Here is a 12,056-nt window from a genome sequence, read left to right as displayed (position 1 = left end):
AACTGGTTACATGGATTAAAAAGAAAATCCTATCAGCCTGGCCATCAGAGCACAGAAAACCGTGGGGGTTCCAAATTGTTTACACTGATTGGAGGTAGAAGGCAAGAGGCGGGAATCCTAAGAATAATTATAAAAATAACCAGTTGGAGATGTTTGCTGTTATCCTAGGCATACCACTGGTAAGTGGCTGTCCCTTACAAGCACACTTAAATTTTATGTTCTATTCATTAGCACGTCATAACAGTTCAGTAATATTAAAATGTAAATTAGGATCCAGGAAAACTGAAAAATGAATTAAGAAAAGCCAGACTTTAAAAAGAAAAAAAAATTAGCTTTTATGAAAAAGTTGGTGTTTTTTTTTTTTTTTTTTAAAGGGGGGAATGGGAGAGAGAGACAGAGAGAGAGAATCTTAAGCAGGCTCCATGCCCAGTGTGGAGCCTGATGCAGGGTTCTATCTCACAATCCTGAGATCATGACCTCAGCTGAAACCAAGAGTCAGACGCTTAACTGACTGAGTCACCCGGGCACCCCGAAACAGGTTTTTAAAATAAAGTATAACCAAAGTTAACATTTATAGGATGAACAGTTGCAATAATGCTAAGATTTGAAAAAGACAGAGAATTCCACTAGATTTTATTTTAAAATGGAAACGATTTGCACATTCAACTTTGAATAATTATTAGCCAAAATTATCACATACACGTGTTTACTTTAAAACAGACCTCTTGCAGTAGATCTTCCACAGAATGATTGAATCGATCTACAAACTCATCAATCAGCTGACTTCGAGCTATGTCAACTCTGTTTTGGATGGTATACTCTTCACTGCATAAGATGCTATAGGTTTTACTGCAGGCTTCTAGAACATCTGATTCTACATGTTTCTCCACAACAAACTTAATCTGTTTTAATAAAGCATCCAGATGCTGAGAAGGAAAAAAAGAAAAACTATGATATTTAGATTAATAAAAATAAGCAAGCATTTGTCAAATAGCCTAGAGATTACATGAAAATGAAATAATCCAGTTAAACTGACTATAATAGAATTTTGATTTCATAATCTTACCTTTTCCATTCTACCTGTGCTATAAATTTCTAGATCAAAATACTGTGGGATCTGTAGCAAGTTTGCTACCTTCTCTGCATCTGCAGAATACTAGAAGAAGGAGAAGCAAAGAAAAAAGAAGTTAACTACTTTAATAGTTTAGTAATAACCAAACTCAGTGGCATATTATCACAGAAATGTAAATGAAATTATACCTTTGATAGCAACATGGGAAGTGTGATAATAAAATGCTCAGTCAATTTGTTTCTATCATCAATTTGAGTTTTTCTTTCTTTGGCAGTTAGCACCTAGAAAAAAATTTAAATGGGCAAATAATATAATGTCACATAATAATTTATAAATCTAGAATGTTACACAGAACAATGAAACACTGATAATGTAGCTGAGAATTTTCAGAGGAGGTTAACAAACAAATTACTAAAACAAATATCTCTAGTTTTATGCTTATTTCTAATTAACATGCAGTTATTACTTTATTAAATAGCTACTTAAGAATCACTAAAGTTTAAATTACTACTTGTTTAGATTAAAAAAATAAACATTTCTATAAAACCAGTTATGAACACAAAAATATTCAAACAGTGAAATAATTTTTCCAGTTTTAACTTCAATATGTTAACAGTAACCTCCCTATGTTAAACACACTTTTCTTTTTTTTTCTTTTTTTAAACTTTTTTTTTTTTTTTTAAGATTTTATCTATTTATTCAACAGAGATAGAGACAGCCAGCGAGAGAGGGAACACAAGCAGGGGGAGTAGGAGAAGAAGAAGCAGGCTCATAGCGGAGGAGCATGATGTGGGGCTCGATCCCATAACGCTGGGATCACGCCCTGAGCCGAAAGCAGACGCGTAACCGCTGTGCCACCCAGGCACCGCAAACACACTTTTCTAAAAATACTTTAAAAAGTAATGCTTTTTTTTTTACTGTCAGCAGCTAATAAATTTTCACTTATTTTTTAAAGCATATACTAACAATGTCTCTGGACTCATTTGTTGTAGTTGTCCTTCTAAGTTCATAAGTCTGTTAGGCAATAATCAAGACATAGGGGTACAGCCTTTCACCACTGAACCAACTGAAGCTGATAATGCCCATCACCTTTTCCCATATTCAACTAGTTAAACCATAAGTGGTTCCAAAAATAAAATATTAAAATGCAAGTTAAGATAATCATTTCCCCAAGGTACTTTATATTTTGCTATTATCTTGAAGGAACCTAGCACCATGATGTTGAATGGCTTTATAGAACAAAAACATTCCAATAGAAATTAGCACTTTATAAATGTAAACCCTAATTTTTTTTGAATCAATACAGCTTTTATTGTGTCTTTAAAATATCACAAATAACTCTGAAAAATCATCTGCCATCTTGCTGTTTCTGTAGCTGGACAACTTCAATCTCATTCATCAGCCTGCTGAACTGTTACTTTTTGAGAAACATACCACCCCAAATTTTCTGATAGTCTTGTTTTTAACTGTTGTTTGCTGAATCAAAAAGCAGCTGATTTCAATTCAAGTTCATTGTCATTTCCTTCAAGAATTGGCTCATCTTTCTGGGCTTGAGAAACTGAACAAGCAACACCTGGCCTCATTCGAACCCTGTCAATGTATTTTTCACCCAAGGAATCTTGGATTTCAATAGGAGAACCACTGTCCTGAATAACAATGTTGATGAGGAAGTGAGCATACACAGACTTCATCTTGTAATTTCTGAAAGCCCAGTCTAATGCCCTTGATCATGTTCTGTACATGACTACAGATAGTGCAAACAATAGCCATTTCTTTTCTATTTCTCTCAACTTGGTGCTTCTACTTTTTCTTTCCAAGGAGACTGAGTTCTATACTGATGTGACTGAAGTCTCTTCCCAGGGTTCCTCTGGAGCCCTTCACAACAATAGTGCATCCCTTCAGAGTGCCGACATTTCCTGGAATGTCAATAGTCTGCTGAGAATGGTCTTTATTCTCACAGTAGATGTTTGAAAATATGTGAAAGAATAGGGTCTCCTATCTGATTTCTCTTCCAGGAACTTTACTGTTTTTCAACCTCTTAAAATACAAAATAATCACCATGGCATGATTTACTGTATTATGTTTAGTTCTGCACAAAGTAACAGAAGAGACTACAAATTATGTGGAATACATGTCTAGGAATGTATTCAGGGTATTGAGAAGTCATGAAATTCATGTGGCAATGTATGAGAGGTCTAAAGGTATTGACTTCAGAGAAACAGCTGTCTTTGATTAAGTGATCATTATGTTAGGCAGTCTATATGCATGAACTCAATCCTCAAAACCTCTGATGGGATGGTAAAAATGGCACGCTACCTATGAAGGAGGAATTTGCCAGTATCTAACAAAATTGGATACACATTTTTCCTCTAACCCTAACAGTCCTATTTTTAAGCAATCTACCCCACCAACACACGAGGTACAAGTATGAAATGACCCAAGATTATTCACTGTGTAGTGAATTATTTCTAATAGTAAAAGACTGGCAACAACCCAAAAGACTCTCAATCATGTATCCACATAATTGATGCTATGCAGCCATAAGAAAATGAAGATCTCCAAATAAGCGTATAGAGTGATATCTAGGATACACTGTTAAATAAAAATGTAAGGTACACAACACTGTACAAAATATGCTATCTTTTGAGGTAGAGGGAGGAGGATGGAGTGCATACATTTATCTATACTTGTAAAATGAAACACTGGAAGGATATTCTGAAAACAAAATGGTTACTAGTAGGAATGGGGTGTAAAGGGAGATATAAATACATGAAAGACTTCTCTGAACGCATATTTTTACATGGTTTTGACCTTTTAAACTATGTAAATGTTTTACGTTTCCCAAAAATGAGAAAAAAACAAACAAAATCAAATAGGTAAAAACCTTGCTATGCCAAATTTATGTCATCAATATCAATATTTAATTTAAATATATATGGATACATATACAGAGAAATATATACATATATTTCTTAGCTCTGTGTACTTGAAGTGTCTATGAGAAGTAATAATCAACTGACAATGAGTACTCTTAGTGACAAGATTTTAACTTTAAATACTACTCTATTAAAAGGCACCATGGCTTGTTGGAGATTCCTGTGCTAGAGTAATAGAAGAATCAGCCTTTAAAGTGACTTCCAGTAACCTCCGCCTCCTGGTATCATGTTCTCAGATAGTTTCTTCCCACAATGACTAAGGTTGACATGTGTTAACCAATAGGAGACTGTGGAAATGATGTTATGTCACTTTTGAGAACTAGCTCATAAAAGACACAGAAGTCCACCTTATTCTCCTTTGGACCATTAATTCTGCTTTATTCTCTTTTGGATCATTCACTCTGGGGGTTGGGGAAAGAGGTAGCAACCATATCATGAAAACATTCAAACAGTACTACTGAGAGGTCCATAAGGTGAGGATTTAAAGCCTCCCACTAACAATCAACATTAACTCGCTAGTAATGTAAATAAGCCATCATAGCCATCATGAAGTAGTAAATTAACAACCAAATCTTCAGAGGCGAAAGCCCTGGCTAACATCTTAAATGCAACCCTATGAGAACCTAAAGCCAAGAAAAACAGCTAAGACACTCCCAGGTTTCTGATCCATAGAAACTGTGAGATAATGAAGGCTTATTGTTTTAAACCTCTAAGTTTTAAAGTAATTTTTTACATAGCAATAGTTAACTAATATAAACAGTAAAGGTAGAAAGTGAACTTGATGAGAAAGCAAGAAAGTGCACAAAAAATGATTAAGATATGTCAAAAGGATAAGAAATGTTTAGCCTGAATAGGCTCTAATCTCAAAGTTGGACAACACATATTTTTAAAACTTTTATTTTGGAAAATCTAAAAACCACTCATTTGTCATTATTGCCTCATTAATTCCACACAGTTTTGTTCTTTTTTCTGTAACATTTTTTTTAAGATTTTTATTTATTTATTTGACAGAGAGAGACAGCGAGAGAGGGAACACAAGCAAGGGGAGTGTGAGAGGGAGAAGCAGGCTTCCCACTGAGCAGGGAGCCTGATGCGGGGCTCGATCCCAGGACCCTGGGATCATGACCTGAGCCGAAGGCAGACGCTTAACAGCCAAGCCACTCAAGCGCCCCTTTTTTTCTGTAACATTTTAAGGTAAATTCTTGGTATATCATTTCACTTTACCCATAAATATTTAAGTGTATATTTTTAACAGTGAAAACTTATGAATAAAAATTTGCCATCTCCAACAAAATGAAACAATAACTTCTTAGTATCTTTTCACACCCAGTCCATAGTTTCCTCAATTTCTATGTTTTGGATTTCTGTATGTGTGTTCATCTAATCTATCTATCTAATCTTAGAGAAAGAGCGCGTGCGCAAGTGGGAGGAGGGGCAGAAAGAATCCTGAAGTAGATTCCCTGCTGAGCGTGGAGCTCTATACCAGGATCCTGAGATCATGACTTGAGCCAAAATCAAGAGTTGGATACTTAACTGAATGAGCCATCAGGTGCCCCTCTGTATATGCATATTTAATTAAATTTTGATGATTGAATTTATGTCAGTCATTTTGCTATCTATACATCTCATGTCTTTTTTGTTGTTTCTCTGTTCCTTCTTTACTACTTTCTTTGGGGATTCTAATAAACTCTTTAATTTACAATAATCAACTTTAGGCTGATATTTAATTACAGCAAAATACAGCAATTTTGCTCTAATATAGTTCCATTTCCTTACGTTATTGCTATCACATATATCTATATACTTATAATCTTAGTACTTTAGTACTATAATTACTGCTTTAAATAACCTCATGTCCCTTTAAAGAAATTAAGAGAAAAAAATGTATTATATACATGGCCTTTTATATCCACCCATGTATTTACCATTTCTGGTACTCTTCATTCCTTCCTATGGATTAGAATTACCATTTGGTATTATTCTTTACAGAAGGACTGGGAGGACTTCTTTTAGTATTTCTTCTAAGGCAGGTCTTCCAGCAACATGTCTGTCAATCTTTGTTATTCTGGGAATGTTTTTAATTCACCTTCATATTTGAAAGATAGTTTTACTAGATTTAGAATTCTTGGTTGGCAATTCTGTCTTCTTTCAGTGTATATGTCTTTCTGTCAGCCTTCTGGCCTCCGCTCTCTCACAAAATATTAACTGCTAATCTTGTTACAATTGCCCTCTATAGGACTTGTTTTTCTCTTGTTGCTTTCAAGACTTTTTCTTTTTGGCTTTGGACAGTGACTATCCTATCTGGAGATGAATCTTTCATGTTTACACTACTTGAGTTTTGTTAAGTTTCTTGTTCTCTGGATTAATGATTTTCATCAAATTTGACATGTTTTTGGCAAATATTTCTATGAATGTTTTTCTTTCCTCTTTCTCTTACTCCTTTCTTTCTAGAACTCTCATTATAAAAATTTGATGCACTTAATGTTGTTTCACACACATCTTGGGCTCTGCTCATTTTTCCTCAGTCTTCTTTTTCCTCTCTGTTCTTCAGAATGAATAATTTTTATTAATCTACCTCCATGTTCAATGTTTCCTCCTTGTCATCTCAAATTTGCTATTTTCAACTCTAGAATTTCCATTAAGTTTTCCTTATTTCAGTTATCATATTGTTCTGTCATTTTGAACATATTTTTCTTTGATTCTTTCAACATACTTATAAGCTCTGAAGTATTTGCTAAATCCAACAATTGGGCCTATTCAGAAGGTATTTCTATTGTTTGCTTCCCCCCCCACCCCCTGCCGGCTTCCCAAGTATGGTCACGTTTTATTGTTTCTTTGCTTGGCTGTAATTTTTCTGGAAGAGTCAACATTTTTAAGTAATACCTTGTAGTAATTATGGATTTTTAACTTATTTTTCTAATTTTTATATTTAAAAAAGTACTCTTTGGGGCGCCTGGGTGGCACAGCGGTTAAGCATCTGCCTTCGGCTCAGGGCGTGATCCCGGCGTTATGGGATCGAGCCCCACATCAGGCTCCTCGGCTATGAGCCTGCTTCTTCCTCTCCCACTCCCCTTGCTTGTGTTCCCTCTCTCGCTGGCTGTCTCTATCTCTGTCAAGTAAATAAATAAAATCTTTTTAAAAAAAATAAATAAATAAAAAAGTACTCTTTAACTTAAACTTCAAATCTATAAGGGTTTGCCCCTCTGAGACCTGGGTTAGAAAGCATATTCAAAGTTCAGCCAGTTCTTCAAGAAACAAGAACTGATGGCAAGTATGTGAAGAAAAAGGAACTCTTGTGTGCTGTTGGTAGGAAGGCAAACTGGTGGAACCATTGTGGAAAACAGTATAATGTTTCCTCAAAAAGTTAAAAATAAAACTACATTATAATACAGTAATTACGCTACTGGTTAAAATACAAAAAAAATTACAAAAACCTAATTCAAAGGGATACATGCATCTCTATGTTTATTTCAGCATTATTAAAATAGTCAAATTATGGAAGCAGCCCAGTGCCCATCAATAGATGAGTGGATAATGAAGATGTGATACACACACACACACACACACACAAGAATATTATTCAGCCATAGAAAGGAAAGAAATCTGGCCATTTGTAATGATGTGAATGGAGCTAGAGAGTATAATGCTAAGTGAAATAAGTCAGAAAAAATAGCATATGATCATATGTGGAATTTAAGAGACAGACGAGCAAAGGGAAAAAAAAAAAAAGACACACACAAACCAAGAAAGAGACTCTTAACTATAGAGAACAAACTGATGGTTTCCAGAGGGGAGGTGGGTGGCGGATGGATAAAGTAGGTGAAGGGATTAAGAATACACTTATCATGATGAGCATTGAGTAATGTACAGAATTATCCAATCACTATATGGTATATATGAAACTAATACAACACTGTATATGTTAACTATACTAGAATTAAAATAAAAAATGAAAATATAAAAAAGAAAAAGAAAAAACGAAGTCCAGCCAGTTCTTAAGTTTGCTTTGACTTTTATTTTTCATTGGGTTATCTCCGGCTTCTCAGTCAGCCAGTGATGTATGGAGAGTTCATCTAATTCTTTTTATGGCTTTCTCATTTCCAGGATCTTTCAATTAGATTCTTGGTCGGTCAACTGTTCTTCCCATCTGGGACCACAACCTCTGACCATCACAACTGTGGGTTTTTCCTTGCTTGTTTCTATCATGTTTGCCATTTCTGGTTCACAAAGCTCTACCATGAGTCTGTGCCCTCTGAGAGTAAAGCTGCTGGTTTTTACAGATGTACCACTCTGGTAAAGCTACATCAAGTTCGTGGGTGGGTGTATGTGAATTATAATGCCAGGCAAAACGGCAGCAGACTCCTGCTGCTTTTACCTGAAGTTTTGGTAGTTTTTCAAAAATAAATGCTTCTCAATTTGTCTTTTATCTTTGGTGAATTCCCAGAACCCTCTGATTAGGTTTTTGGACAAATTCTGCAGCTTTATACCTCTTTTTGGGGTGCAGAGAAGAATTACCTACCTCTGCATACCACCAGAGCTGGTCTTTCTATCAGTGATTATCTCAATTCATCTTAATACCACTAAAACTTGTATTAGCCCCATATTACAAATAAGGGAATTAACACAGAAAGAAAACAGTCAACTATCCAAAGATTAAACAATTGCTAAATGGAGGAGGAAAAACAGGCATTTGCTTTCAGAGCTTTCTGTGTTTTTAAAAGATATGAATATGAAAATTATTGAAGTACTAGATCAGAAGCAGGTACAGGTGCTTTGGGAACATGGAAGAAAAGAATCTATTTTTGAAACCTAAGTGTTATTAGTAGATACAATATAAAGACAAATCACCACAGCATGTATCATTTACAAAAATACCATGTTTTTATGGATAAACATACCACTAAAATTTTCAGATATTTAAGATAGTTAAACACATTAAAAGTCTTTCTGTAGATTTCTCACTAATATAACTTACTCTCTTGCCAGTACCCCTTCCCACTGGAGGATGTGCCTCAGCAGCTTGACGAATTGTACAAACCATTAGTTCTATAAGAGCACTCTCTTGACGGTCAGACATTGCTAAAGTGAAACAAAATGCATGAGAATGAGTAGATAGTTTTACAATAACCATGTATTAAAGAAAACACAATTATAAAAAACTGCAAACATACTCTATTACTGGTTATTTTAAAGACTGAAGTTAAGCTCTGTATTTTCTCTCTCTTTTTTTATGAAGTAATATGTGCTTATCATAAGTCAAACAAGAAAGAGATATAGAAAGAGAAAGAGAATACACTCTGGTTTCTTCTAATACCTAATCTCTTCTAGGACCATATTTCTGAATTAGGCAATGACAAAATTTTACTGTATTTCCTTTCAGATCATTTTAAAGCTCATAAAATTGGGTATCTTTTTTTAAATAAAAAAAGTACTGTACATATTTTTAAAAAGTAACAATATTTTGATTATCTTTCAAGTCACTACATATACATATGAATAATTTTCTTAAATAATTACAAGTTATTACATAATGAGTATTCCAAAATTTAGTCAAATCCCTACTGTTAACTCAAATTGCTTCCAAATTTTTGTTACTATAAGCAATGCAGTAATAAATATCATTAACACATATATATTTATGTACTGATACTTATATTTCTGTAGAACAAATTCCCAAGAGAGTAATGGGTCAAAGGTTAAAATCCTGATACTGATAAATATAAGCTTATTTATTGCAATCCAAACCTCCAACTGCAATGATTATGTTTGGTTCCTCGTATCCCTGGCTAGCATAGATTCATAAATTCTTTCAATATTTGCCAATTTGGTGACTGGAAAATGGTATTTCACTGTTATTTTGCTTCTTCCTTAGTGAAATGTATTTTCTTGTTTATTGGCTTAGAATTATTTCCTGAGATTTGTCTGTTTATTCTTTGCCCATTTTTTCCACTGTTATCACCTTTCTTGAACTCCTGTATATAAGAAATATTAACTCTGTCTTTTGAATGAGGCAGATATTTTCTCAGTTTGTCCTTTTGATGTTAGACTCCTCCTGGTATCTTTCGTCAGAAATTCTTTTTAATGGAAATCGTTAATTTTTACAAAGTCACATCTGTACTGATTTCTTTTATGGCTTCTGACTTTTTTTTTCTTTCCAATTTTAATGAGATACAATTGACATATAACGCTGTACAAGTTTAAGTTATACAGTATAATGATCTGACATATATACTGTGAAATGATTATCATAAAGTTAAATATCCCTCATCTCATATAGATACAAAAAAGCTTCTGGGTTTCTTGTATTGCTTTCAAAGATCTCCTTATCCTAGAGATTATAGAAATATTTTCTTTTTTTTTTTTTTAAAGATTTTATTTATTTGACAGAGATAGAGACAGCTAGCGAGAGAGGGAACACAAGCAGGGGGAGTGGGAGAGGAAGAAGCAGGCTCATAGCAGAGGAGCCTGATGTGGGGCTTGAACCCATAACGCCGGGATCACGCCCTGAGCCGAAGGCAGACGCTTAACCGCTGTGCCACCCAGGCGCCCCTACATTTTCTGATTCATTTTATTCACTCTCTTCAGCTTTTACATCTTTAATCTGTCTAGAGTTTATTTCTGCTGATAGCATGAAGTATGGGCCTATTTACTCCTACCAAATGAACAGTCAATTAGGCCTTGAACGTTGTTAAGTAAACCAGTTTTCCCTGCTGAATTTAAATGCCACGTTTAAACATTTAAAAATGTTTTAGGCTCTCATATATAGGATTCTTTATTTAGTTTCACTTCTCTATATGTCTGTTCCTATTATAATGCCATACTGCTTTGATGATAGCTGCTTTAAAATATGTTATAATGTACTTTAATATATAATTTAATTCAATTAATTTGAACATTGAGTTGAACAAGATTCCTTTACCTAGTCCTTTTTCTAAATATTTTCTAATTTCTATAATGCTAATAGCAAACAACTAATCATTTTTTATATGTCAGGTACTACTGTGATTTATATGTATTAACTTGTTTTATCCTCAAAACAATTTCATGATATAGGAGCTAATATCTTCACACTTTATAGATAGGGAAAATGAGCCACAGAGAGGTTGAGTAACTTTCAAAGTACTCAGCTAATGCTGAAGTCAAGAAGTGAACTCAGGTAGTCTGATCCAGAGTCTGTTCTCTTAAGCACTATGCTATACTGCCTTTTAAACAGAAGGAAAAAAATTCTATATAAACTTTGAAATCATTTTGCTTAGTTCTTCCTCTCCTCTCACCTCCCAGAACTCTCTCAAATCCACTGGATTCGAACTGGTATTTTACTTATTTTCATTTTATTTTGCTTACTTGATTTTTTTGAGAGAGACAGAGAGAAAGAGTACACACGAGGGGGGTGGAGGGTCAGAGGGAGAGGGAGAGAGAGAATCTTAAGCAGGCTCCATGCCCAGCACCGAGCCTGATGTGGGGTTGATCTCACAATCCTGAGATCATGACCTGAGTGGAAATCAAGAGTCAGATGCTTAACTGACTGAGCCACCCAGATGCCCCTCAAACTGGTATTTTTAAAAAGTTATTCATTCATTACATGGGAAGAACCAACATTTTAGTAACATTTTCAGCCAGGAACATAAGATAGACCTTTATTATAGAGATCTTATCTGATGTCATTTAAGAAAACGTTACAGTTTTCTTCACACTGTTTTGTACTTTCCTTGTTGAATTCATTCCTATATATTTTTAAAGATATATTTTTAGCACCAATTTGAATAGCTTAATTCTATCTGTCTCTGTCTCTCTCCCTTTCTCTGTATACTTATCTATGTTAAAGGCCAATAGATGGGATGATAGAGACAGACTTAAGTATAAATTAAAGAGATTAAGCTTCAGAAGTTTGTATTATTTTTTTTTTAAATTGGGCAACAGCAACGAAAAGACAAAGATATAATAAAATCTTGTCCTTTTTATTCTAAAATCATCTTGTATAAGAGTACATATGTTCATCTTAATTCAATCATTTCTTTGGTTTTAACATTTTGATTGTCTTAAGAAAA

The 12,056-nt window shown here is 34.3% G+C and overlaps 1 protein-coding gene across 6 annotated transcripts in view; it reads right to left on the bottom strand.

Annotated features, from left to right (window-relative positions):
• Positions 1 to 12,056, bottom strand: part of STAG1 (stromal antigen 1) — a 414,808-nt gene that overhangs the window by 76,915 nt on the left and 325,837 nt on the right. For all 6 annotated transcript variants that reach the window (XM_011231800.3, XM_011231799.3, XM_034661958.1 and 3 more), the window contains 4 exons: positions 8,984 to 9,087; positions 1,261 to 1,353; positions 1,067 to 1,156; positions 723 to 926 (listed from right to left, as the gene is read on the bottom strand). In XM_011231800.3, coding sequence (XP_011230102.1) covers positions 723 to 926; positions 1,067 to 1,156; positions 1,261 to 1,353; positions 8,984 to 9,087 — 491 coding nt within the window. The remainder of the gene's footprint in view (positions 1 to 722; positions 927 to 1,066; positions 1,157 to 1,260; positions 1,354 to 8,983; positions 9,088 to 12,056) is intronic.

The sequence above is a fragment of the Ailuropoda melanoleuca genome, chromosome 6, assembly GCF_002007445.2.
Source record: "Ailuropoda melanoleuca isolate Jingjing chromosome 6, ASM200744v2, whole genome shotgun sequence".
NCBI lineage: Eukaryota > Metazoa > Chordata > Mammalia > Carnivora > Ursidae > Ailuropoda > Ailuropoda melanoleuca.
Note: the sequence above shows the minus strand (reverse complement) of the source record. Positions and strands in the feature narration are given on the sequence as shown.